The 22,772-nt window shown below is 44.7% G+C and overlaps 1 protein-coding gene across 7 annotated transcripts in view; it reads right to left on the bottom strand.

Moving 5' to 3' along the window:
- LOC118362657 (fermitin family homolog 2) overlaps positions 1-22,772 on the bottom strand; it is a 90,154-nt gene that overhangs the window by 64,814 nt on the left and 2,568 nt on the right. For all 7 annotated transcript variants that reach the window (XM_052486344.1, XM_052486343.1, XM_052486345.1 and 4 more), the window contains exon 2: positions 22,366-22,523. In XM_052486344.1, the coding sequence (XP_052342304.1) occupies positions 22,366-22,522 (157 nt within the window). In that variant the 5' untranslated portion in view covers position 22,523. The remainder of the gene's footprint in view (positions 1-22,365; positions 22,524-22,772) is intronic.

The raw sequence follows: 22,772 nt of genomic DNA, 5'->3' as shown, positions 1-22,772 counted from the left end.
CATCTTACAAACACACAGGTTTGTAGTTGGCCGATGACATCATTACACCCTGGGTGAGGTTTGGTCACATCACGCTGTGCCCTGGCGTGCGTTTCCCTGGCGACTGACTTCTCAGGTGTAGACTAGTGGTGTGAGGCGAGTAGAATGTTATCACATACAACATGGCTGTCCTCCCCTCATGGCCTCCAGCTCACTGACTTCTATTGGAAACATTGACAACACTTCACATCCAGAACACAGGTAGAATGTATTTTACTGTATATTCATTTTAAAAGCAGCCATTTGAGTCACATAATGTACCACTAGTGTGGCAATGTGCAAAGTTGCAACAAAATTCATTATAAAATCAAGTAAATAGATATTATGGCAACATTCAATCGCATTGCCTGCTATAACATGAGCTCCTTTTTGTAAATATACCCTGACTGTCTTTGGAGTAGAGGGTGGGAACAGAGTAGGTCAATGTTGACCAGCTGAGAGACTGTCATTCCATTAGCTTAACTGTACATCGTATGTAGTAGTATAGCATTTAGCAGTCTTTTATTGTACTCCTAGTTGCTGATACTATCTATAGCGTAAATAGTGCTATGATTTTCATGTCACAAAAGTTATATGATACGAGGAAGCTGATTAGAGAGGTGGTGACTAGGAATGTTAATGATTAAATGTTAACAAAAGTGTGACAATGTTAAGAAAAAACAGATTAACTTATTCTTTCAAACTAAGTTACAGTGCAGTTATCACAAAACTACCACTAACAGGTCCCGATCATCATCATCATAAAGGAAAACATTTCAATTAAACCAATGCCTAACGCAACAATGCTGTAACGTATTTCAAATTATTTCCGCAATGCGGACAGCTTCGTGGAATTTGGTAACAAAAATTGAATCAACTGTAAAACGTGGAATATTGCAGAATTTTCCATAATTTGGCAGATATTTAAAAAAAGTCTAAGTAGGCCAAATTATTGTAGTAAAGTAAATTATAACATTACAGACGAGTAGGCCTAGATAAATAATTCAGTTTTTGATTGGGGTGTTTTGAGGGGGGGTGTTTACACTTGAAATAACACTTATTGTCACAATTTATTTTAGGCTAAAACAAAGTTTATCCTCATCTTTCATTGCAGGTGTTGAAAACCAGTACTTTCTGGTGGATGTCATGTTCATGGACGGATGCAACTACTCAACGTTTTCCCAAGCTATACTAGCCTCCCTCCACAGCAACGATCTGAACCTGAAAGATGCGTGGGCAGTGGTCACAGATAATGCCTCCTACTGCCTGAAGGCATACAAGGAGGTTCTGAAAGGAGTGATGCCCAACAATGTCCATGTAACCGGTCTCTGCCATGTCATCAATCTGGTGTGTGAGACCTGGCAGCACTACAAATACTTCTCTGAAGTTGCATCACTTGTGACATGGATGAGATCTGCCTTATTCAAGAAGCCTGCCAGAAAGAGAAGATGGGTGAGCTTGCAGAAAAGTCATCCCAGGAAGTCAAACATCCTCAGTCAGCTGGTAACAGAGAAGGTGCTGGCCCTCACTATTAAGCTAACCATCTCGGAGGGATGCTCCAAACTGATGACAGCTATGTCAATCCTGGAAGGAACCCACCGTCCAACAGCAGTGTCTGCATACAATGTCTAGTGAATGGAATAGCAAAAACATGTGGATATGGTGTCAAGACAGATGAGCTATTGAGAAAGATGGGGATTGGAGAGAGGAAGGTGTTGCTTGACCATCTCCATGATGCATTCCACTTGGCCTTCAAAGTTCTTAAAGCACTGGGGACACATATCCAGCCAGAAAGGACTACAAGCTGGCTAGTGTGTTTGATCCTAGGCAGGCTCCAGCCATGGAAAAGCAGATTGAAGCCCACACACACACACACACAACACACACACAACACACACACACACACACACCTGAAACCCATGGCAAGCCCATCAACAGAGCTCAGTGAAGAATGGATTGCCTACCAGCTGTGTCCAGGGAGCCCTCACCTGCTTGCCAAGTGGAACTTGCCGATTCCTGGAGGGGCCTGAGTGCAAGATTCCCAAAAGTTGCAGAAGTGGCCATGCCCTACATCTACTTCCCAATCAACTGTGAGAGGAGTTTCAGCAAACACAAGACTCCACTCATAGACAAGTGAGAGGCACTCACCGAGCTCAACAGAAAAGTGGCTGACAATCATGTACTTCAATGGAGATGTCTGTGATCGATGGAAACCTTACAATGGACAGACATAGGAGCTCATAAGTTAGTTTCATAGGTTTTGCATATTGCTGCATCATTGCCTAGATTCTTGCATTACTTTTTTTCCCATTTATAATGAAACTAATGAAGCACTTGCCTTGATAAAAAAAAGTGCAATGTTGTGTGGCATCATTGCAGATTTACTGTTATATCTTATTACATTTGACCTTTAATTTATAAAATACTCAATTGAAATGGAAAAAACTATTTGGGAGATTGTTTTCCCCTAGTCCCTAGATAAACTCAGCAAAAAAAGAAACATCCTCACTGTCAACTGCGTTTATTTTCAGCTAACTTAACATGTGTAAATATTTGTATGAACATAAGATAAAACAACTGAAACTGAACAAGTTTCACAGACATGTGGCTAACAGAAATGTAATAATGTGTCCCTGGATAAGGGGGGAGGGGGGTTCAAATCAAAAGTAAGTCTATCTGGTGTGGCCACTAGCTGCATTAAGTACTGCAGTGCATCATCTCCTCATGGACTGCACCAGATTTGCCAGTTCTTGCTGTGAGATGTTAACTCTTCCACCAAGGCACCTGCAAGTTGCCGGACATTTCTGGGGGGGATGGCCCTAGTCCTCACCCTCCGATCCAACAGGTCCCAGACGTGCTCAATTGGATTGAGATCCGGGCTCTTCTCTGGCCATGGCAGAACACTGACATTCCTGTTTTGGAGGAAATCATGCACAGAACGAGCAGTGTGGCTGGTGGCATTGTCATGCTGGAGGGTCACGTCAAGATACCACGAGGGAGGTGGATGTCTTCCCTGTAACGCACAGCATTGAGATTGCCTGCAATGCCTGCAATGACAACAAGCTCAGTCCGATGATGCTGTGCCACACTGCCCCAGACCATGACGGACCCTCCACCTCCAAAAATCAACCCCACTCCAGAGTACAGGCCTTGGTGTAACACTCATTCCTTCGACGATAAATGCGATTTTGACCACCACCCCTGGTGAGACAAAACCGCGACTCGTCAGAGAAGAGCACTTTGACAGTCCTGCCTGGTCCAGCGACAGTGGGTTTGTGCCCATAGGTGACGTTGTTGCCAGTGATGTCTGGTGAGGACCTGCCTTACAACAGGCCTGCAAGCCCTCAGTCCAGCCTCTTAGCCTATTGCAGACAGTCTGAGCACTGACAGAGGGATTGTGCGTTCCTGGTCTAACTCGGGCAGTTGTTGTCATCCTGTACCGATCCTGTACAGGTGTTACACGTGCTCTGCCACTGCGAGGATGATCAGCTGTATGTCCCGTCTCCCTGTAGCACCGTCTTAGGCGTCTCACAGTACGGACATTGCAATTTATTGCCCTGGCCACATCTGCAGTCCTCATGCCTCTTTGCAGCATGTCTAATGCATGTTCACGCAGATGAGAAGGGACCCTGGGCATCGTTCTTTTGGTGTTTTTCAGAGTCAGTAGAAAGGCTTCTTTAGTGTCCTGAGTTTTCATAATTGTGACCTTAATTGCCTTCCGTCTGTAAGCTGTTAGTGTCTTAACGACCGTTCCACAGGTGCATGTTCATTAATTGTTTACGGTTCATTGAACAAGCATGGGAAACTTTACAATGAAGATCTGTGAAATTATTTGGATTTTTACAAATTATCTTTGAAAGACAGGGTCCTGAAAAAGGGCAGTTTCTTTTTTTGCTGAGTTTATAAAGCACTCTGCATGTAATCGTCGTTAAGTTGGAAAAATTACAGAAAGACAAGCGACAGCAGCAAACAGCCAGCTCTGCAGGTCTGCTGTGCTTTTAGCTGACAATGTTACAACGTAGCGATTGGTGCTTTGGAAACATGCTCAAGTACCGATTGTCTGCTCGGAACAGTAAGCGGTCAAACTATCGTAAATAAGTGACAAGCTACACTGGACTATGTGCAAATTGATAACAGCATATCAAGGCCACATTTATTGTAGATAGATTTCCTTTATTAAAGTTCCTGAGGTAAACGCAGCCAAAATGCAATGTCTGCTATTCACGCAACACAGACCCTGGATCATTGCAACTCTCCCCTCAGGGACAGATACAAGGCCCTCCCCCATGCCCTCCCTTCAGCAAATCAGATCACCCCTTAAATTCTTCTCCTCCCCACCTATACGCAGAAACTTAAACAGGAATCTCCCGTGGTAAGGACTGTTCAACATTGGTCTGACCAACTGATTGTTTTGATCACGTGGACTGGGATATGTTCCAGGTTGCCTCAGAAATGCAAGGCCTCGCATGAATATTTACAAAATAGAGTTTGAACTTCACCGAGTTCACCCCATTAGTTTGCACTGTATAAAACATATCAGTTCCTTGTCAATGCAACAAACCAAAACAAATCTAACTTTGAAAGATGGAGTATGTGATTTTGTTGTAGGCAGAGCCAGAGCTCAAAGGAGTCTAATTATATTGGCTGGGGTAGCCCACGAGAGGCTTTTCAGATAAACACAGGTTGATATTCTTTGCTAGTTAGCGATTTATTAACCCAGTTTTAGCTAAGTATAGGTCAGCAATGGGGAGTCACTGCTTTCTACAAGAGAACAAAAGGTGAAGGCTACATTTCAAGCGGTCTTTGAAAAGACAATCAGGTAAAAAGCTTAATGTCTTAAAGGGGTAGTGTTGTATTTTGAGACAATGTGTTGAAATGTGCAAGAGGGGTACCCTATATTGTTTCATTCGCTGTATGGTAATAATTACTTTTATTTTGTAAAGTGGTTTCTTGCATCATACAGCACAATACAGTTTACTCACCTATTTGGCCCATGGCTTAATCAATCAACGCCAAGCCATTCATAATGTAAAAACGTTATTAAAAAAAGGTCTCATGCAATGTTGGCCTGCATTGAACGCCACATATTGGCTACTGTAGGCTATATCATAGAAATCAAAAGCTAGTTTCACAAGCCACTGTTAACTAGCGTTAGACATCCAGTCCTTGCACTATGGTATCTACTAGCATGCTAGTGGCAATTTGGACAGCAAGTGTGCATCCTCTCAATGCTTATTTTAGCCAAAACCCTTTCCCTCAAATGATCACTATCAGACACACACACACACACACACCAGCAAGTGGCCACTCAACTGCAGTAGATTGAACTTCATTTCCCCCGAGCAGTCATACTGAAATAGGATCATATTCTGCATTGTGAATTCACATGAAACTTTATCAATCTTCCTTATAGTTTAACAGAAACGCAAAAACAAATTTGCGGTTTAGATGTTGTGGTGACAAACTGTGGCATGCATGTCAAATTGCATTATATGGTGTTGCAGTGTGAGATGCTACTGTGATAGATTGCGTTCAGCCTGGGGACACAATCCAGAGCTATTTTGTAAATATCCATGTACATCAGAAACGGCTTTGATGAAAAGATTGGAGCAAAGCACACAGGAAAACTTATGGTAAGACTAGGAGAGATCTTTAGATATTGACTGAAGAGTTCTGATAAAACTGAGCAACACTTTGTACACATTCCTCACCACTCAAGATAGATAGTTTTCCAAGACCACATTTCCTGAGCTCGGTCCTCAGGATCCCAAGGGATGCACATTTTGGTTTTTGCCCTAGCACTAATCAGCTGATTCAAATGATCAAGGCTTGATGATTAGTTGATTATTTCAATCAGCTGTGTAGTGTTAGGGGAAAAAAACAAAACATGCACCCATTGGAGTCCTGAGGCCAGAGTTTGGGAAACCCTGGTCTAATATTTTGAGCAAAGTAGGGCTGTGGATTTATAGAGTCTCGTATAAATCTTCCCTCAGTGAAGGAAGGATGCATTCTGAAGTATTCCTAGAAAGCCAAAGAGTACATCAACAACACATACAATAAACAACAAACAGCTGATGACTGGAACAGATCTATTCTTACCATCTCCCTCTGGAGTTTCCTTTGTACTAATGCTGTACAACATTCCAACTTTATTTCTAAATGTGTCTATAGTTTAACCTGGGGTGTGAATTTAGAATTACACTTCTGAAGAGCAGGCCAGAGTTGCCAATAACCAATCAGAGTGTTCTTTAATAGTGTATCATGCACTAACATGAAATATAGATATGGTATAGCCTTTGTATCCCTTTTCTTAGACGCTGAAGTTTCTAATGCTTTCTGATCATGGCTATAAAGGTTCCAGCTTTTTTATTTTTGCATTTTAGCTAACTCTAACCCTTTTCCTAACCTTAACCTAATTCTCCTAACCTGCTTCGGAAAGTCAAAACTGACTAAATGTGGTTTCTTTCTAGCCATGAACATGGAATCTAGTGTAAACCAGATGGGAGGCAAAGGAAGACGAAGAAGTGAATGAGTTTGATAGTGAGGGAAGACTAAGTTAATTAATAATGTTTTTGGTGACAGCTTTAAATTCAGCATATTTTGCAGTAAGTACTAGGGTAGTGAATTAATCTGTAAACTAGCAAGGAAACTTAGCCTACAATTAAAGCTGGAAGCTACCGGTATCATCTTGCATTGGGGAAGAAGAAAAAAAAAAGAGTTCTAGCCTGTATGGACATTGTTTTGCAAAAAGTAAGGAACAGTTTTGACATTTCTACATGCAGTGTTATATTATTCAAGTGTTAACTTCTGTGCAGCATGAGTGGCGACTGGGGAGCTAATGCAGCCCAGACAGCTCTAGCAATGAATTAAGTGTGCTATAATGAGGCTGCACTGATTGAGAGGATCAAGTCTGTCTATCACGTGAGACAGTTGACAGAAGTCCTCTGAGACACAGAATAAAAATATTCCAAAACGTGCATCATGTTGTTTTCAAAAATGCACTAAAGTCACACAGAAAAATATTATCCTGAATACAAAGTGTTGTTTGGGGCAAATCCAATACAACACATTACTGGGTACCACTCTCCATATTTTCAAGCATAGGGGTTGCTTGCATCATGTTATGGGCATGCCTGTAATCATTAAACTCCAGTCCTTTTCAGGATAAAACAATCAAATCTACTTTAAGCACAGGCAAAATCATAGAGGAAATGCTGGTTCAGTCTGCTTTCCACCAGACACGGAGATTAATTAACCTAAAACACAAGGCCAAATCTATACTGGAGTTGTTTACCAAGAAGACAGTGAAGGTTCCAGAATGGCCGAGTTACAGTTGACTTAAATCTGCTAAAAACAAATCTATGCCAATACATGAAAATGTTTGTCTAGCAATAAACAATCAATTTGGCAGAGCTTGAATAATGTTTGAAAGAATAATGGGCACAATCCAGGTGTGGAAAGCTTGTAGAGACAAATCTCTGCCACGGGTGATTCTAACATGTATTGACTCAGGGGTTTTTACAAATGTTAGCACTTCGACAGAGTATTTTGTGTATCGTTGAAAAAACAACAACATTTTAATCCCACTTTGTAACACAACAAAATGTGGAGAAAGTCAAGAGGTGTGAACACGTTCTGAAGACAGGCATCCAGACAGAAAAGACAGGCCATTGGATAGTTATTAATCCTGATGATCATATTGCCAGGCACCCTTCCTCTGGGACACCAGCTAAAAAGACCATGCTCAACAGGACCAGGTCAGGAGGACAGACAGACACGTTCCAGTTAAAGGCTCTAGCTACTGGCCATGGTTAAGCATGCTCCTGATGCTACTAGATGCTAGCACAGAGCCCATGCTCAGCATTCAGCCAGGCAGCAGCTTGTGGATTAGAGGTGGAGCTAGGAGTATCCTGGAGGATTTCCCTCGCAGGCTCACCCAGGCTTTCCCCAAAGATGCAGTGTGTTATGGTGAGGGAGAATCAGTGTAGAAGACCCATGAGCTACCTGAGTCCCAGGATAAGCTCAGAGCTAGGGTTAGAGCTGAGAGTGAGAGAAACACAGACCGAGAGAGAAATAGGGAGAGAGAGAGAGACGGACCAGGAGGTCCATTTGGTAATTACGATAAGCATTGGGAGAAAAAACACCCAATATAAAATCTACATACAGAATTCTGCAGATATATCCTAAATATCCAAAAGAAAGTACAAAATAATGCATGCAGAGCGGAACTAGGAAGATGACCTTTAAATGTAAATATAAAGAGAAGGACACCAACATTTTGGCACCATTTGAAATTAAGCACCAAAACAATTGGAAACCCAAAACAACCCTAATATAATCCAAACACATGGGGAAATTAATCAAATTGTTACAGAAATTAAAACCTATTTGAGAATATGAAACAAAAACACAGAATAAACTAAATTGCTATTTTTCCCTCAAAAGAGAATACAAATTAGCAGAATATCTCTACTCTCAGACACAAAACAGAGAGATCCTCACCATGTACAGGCTCAGACCACTAATTGGCTATAAGAAAGGGAAACCCAAAAAGGAGTGTGTGGTCATGGCACAACAGAGGTGGAGACAGAAATACACTTTGTCCTGTGATAAATCCTCCCAAATATCCCAATCAATTCCCAACTTCTGTTAATTTACTAATTACATAAAGCTGGGAATTATTCTGGGTAAGGGAGAAACCAAACATTACTGCCAGTATATGAATGTCATAGCCAGTATATGAGTGCAATTAATTCCCTGAAGACAGCGATAGATAGCGAGAGCGACACAGAGGGAGCGAGCGAGCGCGACACAGAGGGAGCGAGCGAGCGCGACACAGAGGGAGCGAGCGAGCGAGAGCGACACAGAGGGAGCGAGCGAGCGACACAGAGGGATTGAGCGAGCGACACAGAGGGATTGAGCGAGCGACACAGAGGGATTGAGCGAGCGACACAGAGGGAGCGAGCGAGCGAGAGCGACACAGAGGGAGCGAGCGAGCGAGAGCGACACAGAGGGAGCGAGCGAGCGAGAGCGACACAGAGGGAGCGAGCGAGCGAGAGCGACACAGAGGGAGCGAGCGAGCGAGCGAGAGCGACACAGAGGGAGCGAGCGAGCGAGCGAGAGCGACACAGAGGGAGCGAGCGAGCGAGCGAGAGCGACACAGAGGGAGCGAGCGAGCGAGCGAGAGCGACACAGAGGGAGCGAGCGAGCGAGCGAGAGCGACACAGAGGGAGCGAGCGAGCGAGCGAGAGCGACACAGAGGGAGCGAGCGAGCGAGCGAGAGCGACACAGAGGGAGCGAGCGAGCGAGCGAGAGCGACACAGAGGGAGCGAGCGAGCGAGCGAGAGCGACACAGAGGGAGCGAGCGAGCGAGCGAGAGCGACACAGAGGGAGCGAGCGAGCGAGCGAGAGCGACACAGAGGGAGCGAGCGAGCGAGCGAGAGCGACACAGAGGGAGCGAGCGAGCGAGCGAGAGCGACACAGAGGGAGCGAGCGAGCGAGCGAGAGCGACACAGAGGGAGCGAGCGAGCGAGCGAGAGCGACACAGAGGGAGCGAGCGAGCGAGCGAGAGCGACACAGAGGGAGCGAGCGAGCGAGCGAGAGCGACACAGAGGGAGCGAGCGAGCGAGAGCGACACAGAGGGAGCGAGCGAGCGAGAGCGACACAGAGGGAGCGAGCGAGCGAGAGCGACACAGAGGGAGCGAGCGAGCGAGAGCGACACAGAGGGAGCGAGCGAGCGAGAGCGACACAGAGGGAGCGAGCGAGCGAGAGCGACACAGAGGGAGCGAGCGAGCGAGAGCGACACAGAGGGAGCGAGCGAGCGAGAGCGACACAGAGGGAGCGAGCGAGCGAGAGCGACACAGAGGGAGCGAGCGAGCGAGAGCGACACAGAGGGAGCGAGCGAGCGAGAGCGACACAGAGGGAGCGAGCGAGCGAGAGCGACACAGAGGGAGCGAGCGAGCGAGAGCGACACAGAGGGAGCGAGCGAGCGAGAGCGACACAGAGGGAGCGAGCGAGCGAGAGCGACACAGAGGGAGCGAGCGAGCGAGCGCGACAGAGGGAGCGAGCGAGCGAGCGCGACAGAGGGAGCGAGCGAGCGAGAGCGACAGAGGGAGCGAGCGAGCGAGAGCGACAGAGGGAGCGAGCGAGCGAGAGCGACAGAGGGAGCGAGCGAGCGAGAGCGACAGAGGGAGCGAGCGAGCGAGAGCGACAGAGGGAGCGAGCGAGCGAGAGCGACAGAGGGAGCGAGCGAGCGAGCGCGACACACAGCGAGCGAGCGCGACACACAGCGAGCGAGCGCGACACACAGCGAGCGAGCGCGACACACAGCGAGCGAGCGCGACACACAGCGAGCGAGCGCGACACACAGCGAGCGAGCGCGACACACAGCGAGCGAGCGCGACACACAGCAAGAGAGAGATCCAGAACATCCAATCAAAATAAATCAGAATAAACCAAATTACAACAGGGGGCGGCAGGTAGCCCTGTGGTTAGAGTGTTGGACTGGTAAGAGAAAGGTTGCAAGATCGAATCCGCGAGCTGACAAGATAAACATCTTTCGTTCTGCCCCTGAACACGGCTGTTCAGGGGCAGAACCCACTGTTCCTAGGCCGTCATTGAAAATAAGAATTTGTTCTTAACTGACTTGCGTAGTTAAATAAAAGTCTAAAACAAAACTACATTGCTTATTGGGAAACAAGCAACAGTACACCGTGGCCAACTATTTGACCATAGTTATTGATCAAAACCTGAGAAAAACCTTGACAAAGTACAGGCTCAGTGAGCACAGCCTTGCCATTGAGAAGGGTAGACACAGGAAAATCTGGCTCCCTGTAGAGGAAAGGCTGTGCAACCATTGCACAACAGCAGAACTCGAGACAGAGCTGCATTTCCTGACAAAATGTAAAAAAATATATAAAACAATTAGTGTAATTTCCCCAAATTTGAAAATACCTTTCAAATACCTCTGATGAGAGTAGACTACCCGTCCTGTTGGGGGAGGACGCAGAGAGCTGTGGGTTGGCAGCACACGACATTGCTGCTTGACATAAGATGAGGGACAGTGTCTGACAGACCAATCAACCTACACATGTCCTTTACTGTATGCTTATTGTATGGTTATTTTGACCCTTGGTTATTGTTGTTACTGTTCCTCCGTTTAATATTTATGATTCTTACTATTTTCATATCGTAAATATCCAAAGCAAGCTTTGGCAATATGTACATTGCTACAACATGCAAATAAAGCAAATAGAGAGCGAGCGAGACGGCGAGCGAGACAGGTCCGTAAGGGGAGAGGTCTGGCCTTACCTACTGAACATGACCCCTAGGATTTACTGAGAGTCAGGCCTGTATCAGAGAGATGGGGGTGATTGAGAAATCTGCTGCTGTGGGGGTTATTAGATAACAAACAAGAGGCTCACTCACTCCTCCGAGACTGATAGTTTGTGTCCATTGGTGTCCATTGGTGTCATAATCCAAACACAGAAAAACAATGGGGGTGCATCACACTGAAAACAGCTTTATACAATTACATTGCTGGGTTCAGAGTCAGGCCCCACAGCCCAGTCAGTTTTCTAGCCCAGGATAAACGTAGTAGAGCGAGAGAGAAGACATCCATACATCCCCCAAGGCGTCGGTGATGGGAGATCTGCCATACTCATGGACAATCCATCATGCTAATATGATGTCCCCCCCCCCAATCTCTGACCAGTATAATTTCCAGAGAAACCATAACCTTGCTTCGCTCACACCCGCCTTCGTAAAAGTATCAAAACCCCCATAGCCTTGGCCACCATCTCGAAAGTAGGCCTAGCGCTTTCCAATAGGCTCTAGGTTTCCTGGTGTTAACAGGCTAAGGAGTTGCTAGCATAACAAAAGGGTTCTCTGACAGAAGGAAACAGCTGAGTGGGATGGCTAGTTTGGCTACCCAGGTAAACCAGTGACTGCTCCTTGCCACACCTCACTCAAATAAGAGGGACAGGGAATAGGCAGACTGTAGGTACATAGCTAGTCCATGAATTTGAAAGTTGTTTCTCCAGCTCAGTCTCGCAGCATTTTACCAAAACAGTGGTGGGGTGGCTGCTGTTTTAATATTGTTTCAACTGTGGATTGCCGCTTTAATGCTTAGCCAGTTGTTTCTGATCAGTAAAAGAGATTAAATGAGGAGAGGGGGAGGAGACAGGGTTTTGGAATGGAATTTAGGCTAGGCACCAAAACAATAACAATATCAGTTTACTCCATTGACCCACAGGTGCTTGGTGTTTCTCCGACAATGTGGCCGGCAGACAGCTTCCTCCTTGGGCGTAAGGACAGAAGAGAGCCAAGCCACCAGGCAGCACTGGGAGAGGACAGAGGTCGGGGACAACAAAAACTACAGTATCAGATTCCAAAAGGAGGAGCCATGAAAGGCCTATCCACTGCATGTTTGAGTTGCCAAACATAATTAAAAGTATTCCATTGTCCCCGGGGGGGAAATTCATTTTTCAGCACGTAGTAAAAACACATTGAACACATAACAATAATTACACTAAAAAAAACAATAAATACAGCAATATGTACACAGCTAACTGTACTACTACAGCTTATTGAGAAAGTAGCTTGGTTTTTAACAGCAAGCAGAACGGTCCAAGAACCGGCAATTCGCTAGCTTAAGGGAGGGAGAGAAGGGAACAGTTCTTGAGCTCTGCCATCTTTGGAAAGATTTTGCATTTAGTCTCGATATGGGCAATTCAAGACAATTTGTAGTGTCGTGCTCAGCTTTTGACAAGGTGGTGGTTGTGCAACATTTTCATGATTGTGGGAGTAGATCACCACCTCTTGGGGATGGTGGAGGCCGCAAAGTGTGTGTGTGTGTGTGGGGGGGGGGATTTGGAGACTAAATCCCAGCAGGATCTTGCTACTGTAACAGGAAAGCTCTGGGCAGGCCAGGGTTGCTAATTTGCCTAACTACTTCCTGTATGATAGATTAGAGCAGAGTGGGGCTATCGCCTGGCTCAGTCAGGCCATCTCTCCCTCTATGGTTGTGAAGGGTACTGACCAATGGACAAGGCTGCTTCAGTCACAACTCAATCCATGTGCTACCTCTGATTTGTCAAGGCAACACGATAGCTGTTCATGCTTCATCTTCCCTAACAATGCGGGATATTTGAGACATTTCCTGCTCTTTAGGGAGAAAGGGAGACCATCTGATCATCTTTCTCTTTGTAGGCAGCAAAGACCCTTATTCGAAACCAAAGACAATTCTGGGAAGGCTCTGCATCCGTCCAGAAAGCCCCTAAACACAAGGAGAGCAGAGTGGAGGGGAGGTTAAGAAGCAAAATTACACAGGAAGTCACATCCTGTGATAAATCGCATCCGTTTCCTCACAAACCCCCTGTCCGTGCCATTGTCAAACACAGACCATCTTTCTCTGGGGCCTCATTATAAACATTGCATACCCACAAAATACAGTTGAATTCGGAAGTTTACATACACCTTAGGCAACTACATTTAAACTCAGTTTCACAATTACTGACATTTTATCCTAGTAAAATGTCCCCGTCTTAGGTCAGTTAGGATCACCACTTTATTTTAAGAATGTGAAATGTCAGAATAATAGAAATAATTATTTCTTTCTTTCATCACATTCGCAGTGGGTCAGAAGTTTACATACACTCAATTAGCATTTGGTAGCATTGCCTTTAAATTGTTTAACGTTTCAGGTAGCCTTCCACTAGCTTCCCATAATAGGTCGGGTGATTTTTGGCCCATTCCTCCTGACAGAGCTGGTGTAACTGAGGCAGGTTTGAAGGCCTCCTTGCACGAACACGCTTTTTCAGTTCTGCCCACAAATTTTCTATAGGATTGAGGTCAGGGCTTTGTGATGGCCACTCCAATACCTTGACTTGGTTTTTAAGCCATTTTGCCACAACTTTGGAAGCATGCTTGGGGTCATTGTCCATTTGGAAGACCCATTTGCAACCAAGCTGACTGATCTCTTGAGATGTTGCTTCAATATATCCACATAATTTTCCTCCCTCATGATGCCATCTATTTTGTGAAGTGCAACAGTCCTTCCTGCAGCAAAGCACCCCCACATCATGATGCTGCCACCACCGTGCTTCACAGTTGTGATGGTGTTCTTCGGCTTGCAGGCTTCCCCTTTATCATCCAAACATAACGATGGTCATTATGGCAAAACAGTTCTAGACCAGAGGACATTTCTCCAAAAAAGTACAATCTTCGTCCCCATGTGCAGTTGCAAACCAGTCTGGCTTTTTTATAGCAGTTTTGGAGCAGTGGTTTCTTCCTCGCTGAGCAGCCTTTCAGGTTATTTCAATAAAGGACTAATTTTACTGTGAATATAGATACGTTTGTACCTGTTTCCTCCAGCATCTTCACAAGGTCCTTTGCTGTTGTTCTGGGATTGATTTGCACTTGTCGCACCAAAGTACGTTAATCTCTAGGAGACAGAACTGAGCGGTATGGTGGCTGCGTGGTCCCATGGTATTTATACTTGTGTACTATTGTTTGTACAGATGAACGTGGTACCTTCAGGCGTTTGGAAATTGCTCCCAAGGATGAACCAGAATTGTGAAGGTTTACAATTTTTTTCCTGAGGTCTTTGCTGATTTCTTTTGATTTTCCATGATGTCAAGCAAAGAGGCACTGAGTTTTTGAAGGTAGGCCTTGAAATACATCCACAGGTACACCTCCAATTGACTCAAATGATGTCAATTAGCCTATCAGAAGCTTCTAAAGCCATTTCATAATTTTCTGGAGTTTTCCAAGCTGTTTAAAGGCACAGTGAACTTAGTGTATGTAAACTTCTGACACACTGGAACTGTGATACAGTGAAATAATCTGTCTGTAAACAATTACTTGCACAAAGTAGATGTCCTAACCGACTTGCCAAAACTATAGCTTGTTCACTCCACAAATGTCTTGTTGTTGAAAAAACGAGTTTTAATGACTCCAACCTAAGTGTATGTAAACTTCCGACTTCAACTGTATACATGCGCCAGTTCGCTGCCTTGTGCAAATGTATTTGACATTTTGCAGGATGAAATCTCAAGATGCACTATTTCATTTTCAAGAGTACACTTTTCCCGGCAATGATGAGTTCATATTCCCCAAGTAGTCATACAACAAATTACCACGTACATCTCATTTAATTGGGCCTATTATATAGGCTAATATCGTTTCAAGTGTTTGCTCTATACATCCGAAAGGGAGCACGGTTGCCAACACAGTAGAATTTAACAGGCTCCCACTGTAAAATGGCCTACTGTAGTTTAAAAAAAATCTGAGTAGACAATGTTTCAGAATTCAGGGACAGTGCAGCATATTTAGGTTCGGGAAACAGTAAATGCAAAACATTGAATTCAAACAATCCGTTTACAGGTCCACAACAATTTGCTATTGTTTGTGTCTTTCAGAAACAGCCAGCTACAGCAAATGACACAAGAAAACATTCTGCCAACACCTCCAAAGGCATTTGATCATGTTTGCAATTGCCATTTCCCTTAGACAGCCTACCGTCTTGGCCTAATTCCAATACTTCCGAAGTATACAGCAAATAAGTGCGTTATTGTCACCATAAAAAGGTGAATAATGGGCGTTATTCATGCAGAGTTATAATGCTCGTTCACAGTTTCTGATTTATAAACGGGAGACGTGTATGTATGGCGTGTGCCAAGTATGTATGGCGTGTGCAGTCTTTTCAGAAACAGCGCATGCAGACATTTAGTTTAAAAATGTACCCAACGTTTATAAATAATATAATAATAATAATAATAATATATGCCATTTAGCAGACGCTTTTATCCAAAGCGACTTACAGTCATGTGTGCATACATTCTACGTATGGGTGGTCCCGGGAATCGAACCCACTACCCTGGCGCTACAAGCGCCATGCTCTACCAACTGAGCCACAGAAGGACCACAATGAAGCACCGAATTGGACAGACTTGTCAGGGGGGGAAACACAACGACGTAATTGACCACTCAAACCTCCCATTCTGATTAGAGTACTGGGAAAACCTAGTCACCGCTTTTTAAAGGAAATGTCAGTTGGTTAAGGCCAATACATCTCAAATCGCTAACTAAACGCCCCCATACTACAAACATACCCAGGCAGACCTTTGCTCCCACACTCAAATCCAAAATAAATACATCCGACTTTTAAATAGTGTCTACTCATTAAAAAGACATAAAAATAAAAAAAACTACTTTGACATTGCATACATGGCTTATAAATACCCCCCCTCCCCCAAATAAAAATATTTTCAGGGCGCAGGCTCCTCATACGCAATATATTTTCCAAGAAGGGAGTAGTCGATGGCAGGCACAGAGAAAGAAAGTGAACTGAAGACAGAAAAGAGGGTTAGAGTTGAAGCAGGCAGCAGGAGGTATTGGAATGACGGCACTGCAGTGTCCACATGCCAAACCCTGGAAGTCATTTCCTGCTCCCCAGAAGACTTTTATGGAATTCTAGAGCAGTGGCTCACATCATACACATCCCCACCTCCCCTCTACCCCCCCCCCTCATCCCCAAGCCCACCTCCCCTTCCTCTGAGCCAGCCCTGCACCACTCTATCCCTTACAACACAGCTCTAGGATCAGCTTAAGCCCCTCGAATACTAGCCATATGCATTAGGAAGAGAAAACAAAAAATGGCTAGGTGCAGTTGAATCCTACTCCCCTCTCCTCCAAGCTTTCCACCTCCCTCAGAAATCACTCAGAGTACTGTGTATTAGTAAAATAACTTCCTCACAACCCCTAAATCAAATGTTTAGGTTTTCTAACAAACCCTATTCGTGGAACTCTGATACACAACCCAAATAAAAGGTCCCACAGTTGACAGTGCATGTCAGAGCAAAAACCAAGCCAGTTTTTGTGAGGTCGAAGGAATTGTCCGTAGCACTCCGAGACAAGATTGTGTTGAGGCACAGATCTGGGAAAGGGTACCAAAAAAATGTCTGCAGGATTGAAGGTCCCCAAGAACACAGTGGCCTCCATCATTCTTAAATGGAAGAAGACTGGAACCACCAAGACTATTCCTAGAGCAGCCCGCCCAGCCAAACTGACCAATTGGGGTTGAAGGGCCTTGGTATAGGAGGTGACCAAGAACTGATGGTCATGCTGACAGAGCTCCTCTGTGGAGATGGGAGAACCTTCCTGGCGGACAACCATCTCTGCAGCACTCCAATCAGGCTGTTACGGTTGAGTGGCCAGATGAAAGCCACTCCTCAATAAAAGGAACAGCAGCCCACTTGGAGTTTGCCAAAAGGCACCTAAAGACTCTCAGACCATGGGAAACTAAATTCTCTGGTATGATGAAACCAAGATTGAACTCTTTGGTGGAATGCCAAGTGTCACAGCTGGAAGAAACCTGTCACCATCCCTATAGTGAAGCATGGTGGTGGCAGAAATCATGCTGTTGGGATGTTTTTCAACGGCAGGGGCTGGGCGATTAGTCAGGATTGAGGGAAAGATGAACGGAGCAAAGTACAGAGAGATCCTTGAAGTCCTGAGCGCTCTGGAGCAGGTTCAGGGACAAAGGTTCACCTTCTAATAGGACAACGACTCTAAGCACACACCCAAGACAAAACGTGGGACTCAGAATGTCCTTGAGTGGTCCAGCCAGAGCCAGGACTTGAACCCAATCAAACATCTCTGGAGAGACCTGAAAATAGCTGTGCAGCTATGCTGCCCATCCAACCTGACAGAGCTTGAAAGGATCTGCAGAGAAGAATGGGAGAAACTCCCCAAATACCTGTGTGCCTAGCTTACCCAAGAAGACGAGGCTGTAATCACTGCCAAAGGTGCTTCAACAAATTACTGAGGAAAGGGTCTGAATACTTACAGTACCAGTCAAAAGTTTGGACACACTTACTCATTCAAGTTTTTTTTTTCCCCCCTTTGACCATTTTCTACATTGTAGAATAATAGTGACAACATCAAAACTATCACACATGGAATCATGTAATAACCAAAAAGTGTTCAAGTCAAAATATATTTTAAATTTGAGATTCTTCAAAGTAGCCACCTTTTGCCTTGATGATAGTGTCGCACACTCTTTGCATTCTCTCAATCAGCTTCCCTGTAATTATTTTCCAACAGTCTTTAAGGAGGTCCCACATATGCTGAGCACTTGTTTTCTGATTTTCCTTCACTCTGCGATCCAACTCATCCCAAACCATCTCAACTAGGTTGAGGTCGGGTGATTGTGGAGGCCAGGTCATCTGATGCAGCACTCCTTCACTCTCCTTGGTTAAATAGCCCTTACACAGCCTGGAGGTGTGTTGGGTCATTGTCCTGTTAAAAAAGCAAACGATAGTAGGACTAAGTTTAAACCAGATGGGATGCAGGATGCTGTGGTACCCATGCTGATTAAGTGTGCCTTGAATTCTAAATAAAATCACAAACAGTGTAACCAACATACCACCCCCACACCTCCTCCTCACTTCCCAGTGGGAACCTCACATTCGGAGATTATCTGTTCACCTACTCTGAGTCTCACAAAGACACAGCGATTGGAATCGAAAATCTCAAATGTGGTCTCATCGGATCAAAGGACAGATTTCCACTGGTCTGATGTATATTGCACATGTTTCTTGGCCCAGGCAAGTCTCATCTTATTATTGGTGTCCTTTAGTGGTGGTTTCTTTGCAGCAATTCAACCATGAAGGCCTGATAACCACAGTATCCTCTGAGCAGTTGATGTTGAGATGTGTCTGTCACTTGAACTCTGTGAAGCATTTATTTGGGCTGCAGTTAACTCTAATGAACTTATCCTCTGCAGCAGAGGTAACTCTGGTTCTTCCTTTCCTGTGGCGGTCCTCATGAGAGCTAGTTTCATCATAGCTATTTGATGGTTTTTGCAACTGCACTTGAAGAAATTTTCAAAGTTCTTGAAATTTTCCAGATTGGCTGACCTTCATGTCTTAACGTAATGATGGACTGTTGTTTCTCTTTGCTTATTTGAGCTGTTCTTGCCATAATATGGACATGGCCTTTTACCGATTGGGTCTATCTTCTGTACCTTGTCACGACAACTGATTGGCTCAAACTCATTAAGGAAAGAAATTCCAGAAATGAACTTTATAGACACGAATGTCTTGGGCGTGGTGTAGCATTTGGACTGAGCAAGGAGTCTGTGACCATGGCTGGCAAGCGAGCTGCGTCACATATGCCAAAAATAACATTGCGGGACTGTGGTTGGGTTCTAGACCAGTTCTTGCGGGAGCTGGTGGGAGTCGGACAGAAAGCCAGCGGGAGCGGGTGGGCGCGGTATGAAAAGCTGCGGGATGAAGAAATCCGTCCCCCACAGACCTCTAGATGGAGGCGATGTCTGGTGTTGAAATGTTCTCACGACGTGGCAAACGATGGTTTACGGTGTGAAACTGAGTAAGTAGATTAAGAGATTGATGCAGCAGCTCATGGTTGAGAGTAAAATCAAGTTGGACCAAGTTGGACAATTAGTGCAACTCATTAACCCGAAGTTGATAGTGAACCATAATCTAATAGAAGTTCTACAGATAAAGCTAGACTTTCTACAATGGTTTATATAATACAGTATGACAATTGTTCCATCTTCATCAAATAAAGCTGACTGCTAATGTTGTTATGTTGGATGTTTGTTTCCCCTTCTTCGATTCCAACAGAAAGCTTTCAAAGGAAGCACTCTATTACTCTGTTATTTTTCAATGTCCAAAGCCAGCAGACACAAACAAGTGAAGTAGTGAGTGAGGGGGCAATCAGAGGGGGGGGGTGATCAATTATGCAGCCTTAAATACAGCTCTCCTCTCTGCAGGCTGAAGGAGAATGAAGGCTGTAATCAATAGCAAAGTGCTTTCCTGGCATTTCAGTTTAATCCATCATCCTGGAGCTCCTGCTCCCCATCTGAGACTCAGAGATAGGAAGGCCACTGCTTATAGAAGTAGATGGAGGGCTGAGGGATAAGACATAGAACACACACGGACAGCACTCGCAAATGGACATGAACAGCACGGACATGCATGATGCAGACATGCCACGACCCACTATATATCAAAACAAACACAATAAATAAGACAATGGCTGGTAAAAAAAACAAGTGCTGTGCTTTGAATGTGAGCTTTGAACAATAACTGTGAACAATAGCTGTGAAACCATCATGAGAGGTCCTGGGATCTTACTTTAGTATGTGTGTGTGACACAATGCAGCGTAAGGCATGCCAAGGATTGTCCCACAAACAGAAACACAAGGACATCCTTTGTGTCTGTGACAGATGACATGCATGCCAGAAGTGTGTGGCACCTAAGTGTCCCCCAGCATGTGTGCGTGTGTTCACTACCTTCAAAAAGTGCCCTACAAAAGAGCCTGCATACTACAAGACAACTATATGACTCGCATCCAACCAAACAGCGAATCCATATGTGTACATGTAACTAGAGCACTTGAGAACCGTTCAGAGGGGTCTGTTCTGAACTATTCAACAATGTCACGAGTGAGAAAGGTGGGTGGACTTTGACGCATGAAAGCAAGTCACTTACAGTTGGGGAAAAGCACAAAGAGGTGGCGCCTACACCAGTGTCACATGAGAGGGGAGGGGGATGCCCATGTCAGTTTCATCATGTGAGGGTCCCATGCTCCCACTCAAGTTCAAAGCCAACCTGTTGATTTCCACCCAAAACTCTGATCATACTTGATAATCACATTAATGCAACTGACTAACCGGTTTCTCTGTTGGTCATAGGTACAGTATTCGGTACAGTATTCCGAGCAACAGGCCAATGTACTGTACCGGAAAAAGGTAGTGAGTAATGGTGACTGGAGTGACTAGTCATGTGTGAAGTCTACAGAGGGGCTGGGTTAATGATTACAATCAAAAACAACCTAACTAAACCTATTTTAATGTGAAAACAATCAATCAACCAGTAAACTGTGGAGAGTGTTTCAGGACAGCCATGACAGCTACTTAAACTTCTCAACCCTCACGTGAGTCTAATCAAAACAAATAATAGTTTAAGAAGTCAATATGACTGGAGTGACTAGTAACTAGTTAGCCCAGCCGCAGTGCTTTTACTGTAATCAAGAGATAATGAAGACACTGGTGATGTTGCCAATGGGGAGTCTTGTGTGCGTCTCCTCACATACAAACTAGGCCTACTCCACTCACATAGTGTTGTTTTGGTTCAGTGTGACCAGAACAACCACCAGTCATGGTCAGCCGAACCAAGCTATTCTAATCCATGGCCATCAAACCACTGGAATCTCGTGGCGATAACTCAAAAGACCAACAGGTATCCAGAGGTAGTCAGGACCATGCATAATATGATTCCTGCAGACTGAGAAAAGTACCATGAACACACAACCTATTGACTAATATTAAGAGCAGTGAAAGAGTTCAATATTTCAACAAGCTGGACAACCCCCTTCAAACACACACACCCTTGTGCTGTAACAAAGAATCCAGGCCTTCAGAAGAGTGAGGATTGCATACACAGCTTCATACAACCACACACATTCATGTCTTCCCACATGGTGCAGCAGCAATGAAGATTATGAGCCTGGTTTAAATGCAGCACAGACGACCACAGGGAACAAAGGCCCCAATTATCCTGAGCTTTAACAGGGGGGGCTAAACAGGGAAACGGGCAGGCCAGGGAATAAAACTTTGTGCAATGGAGGAAAGTTGGGTATTCGGGCGCATTCGACATGCTGTCAAGACCCAAACTGCACTGCCACCATGACCCTTTTCCACCATGAAACAAGTCAGTGTTCCACTGCCTCAAAGAGCTCTTATGCCCACTCTCCATTCAATCTTGTGACATGGCAGCAGAATTCCATTGGAAGTGGTTGACTTGATGCTGCTTTTCATGTGCTAGAATATTTGAGAAGTTATAGTGTGTCCATATAAAACATTTCTGGCTAGATAGATTCTGAATTCACACTTAAGCCAATACAGTAGCCTGTATCTTTCATACATGTCGCTCACTGGTTACAGTTATCTGTTAATGTGTTTACATGAACTGGCATTCCAGTGGTCAGTTGAGTAATAATGTTTCAAACAAAGATATTTACTGTTCCACAAATATGACAAGGTAACTGCTATAGAGAACCCATCTGCAGATGGGAGGTAAAGGCCAACTATGGCCTTCCTCCTCCTTGGTCAACCACAGAAGGAAAACACATGTTGAATAGAAGCATAAAACTACATGGGGAAATAAAAAACATTGACATAAATCAAAAGGGACAAAACATTATTTATATTCCAAAAGGTTTGAATGATATGGGACATAAAAAACAGAACATGTAGGCACATTTCTTTTCAGCAGATCTGTACTAAAAGGAGTGTGACACCATTAAACATCTCTCACCGAGTTTCTCCGCGAGTTTGAGCATGACTCCACCAACGTGGATCTCGCCAGTGACCCTCAAAGACACATCCCTGTGGAGGTCTGTCACGTGCATCTTCAGTTCCCACGTCCCGTCGGCATAGCAGCCATCGGGCATCCGTATACCGTCCAGCGCCATCCTGCCACAAATCACAACAATTAGGAAAAAATGCCCAATAATAAACATTATTCCATTCAACTTGTACGAAAAATGCAAACCTGTTACCCTGGTGCGTGCCATAGGCTACATTAATTTAGTTTGTCATTTGCAGGCTGAAAGTGACTTGAGGACGCACAGGACCCTCACCACCATTGCCGATCAGTGTTAGTGTTTTGATTTGGGAAAATGTTGCGCTTCCATAACTTCAACAGTGTGTTTCCTTGAATCT

This window comes from Oncorhynchus keta, chromosome 29 (genome assembly GCF_023373465.1).
Source record: "Oncorhynchus keta strain PuntledgeMale-10-30-2019 chromosome 29, Oket_V2, whole genome shotgun sequence".
NCBI classification, from domain to species: Eukaryota; Metazoa; Chordata; class Actinopteri; order Salmoniformes; family Salmonidae; genus Oncorhynchus; species Oncorhynchus keta.
The sequence above is the reverse complement of the archived record's forward strand: the minus strand, read 5'-3'. Positions and strand labels throughout refer to the sequence as shown.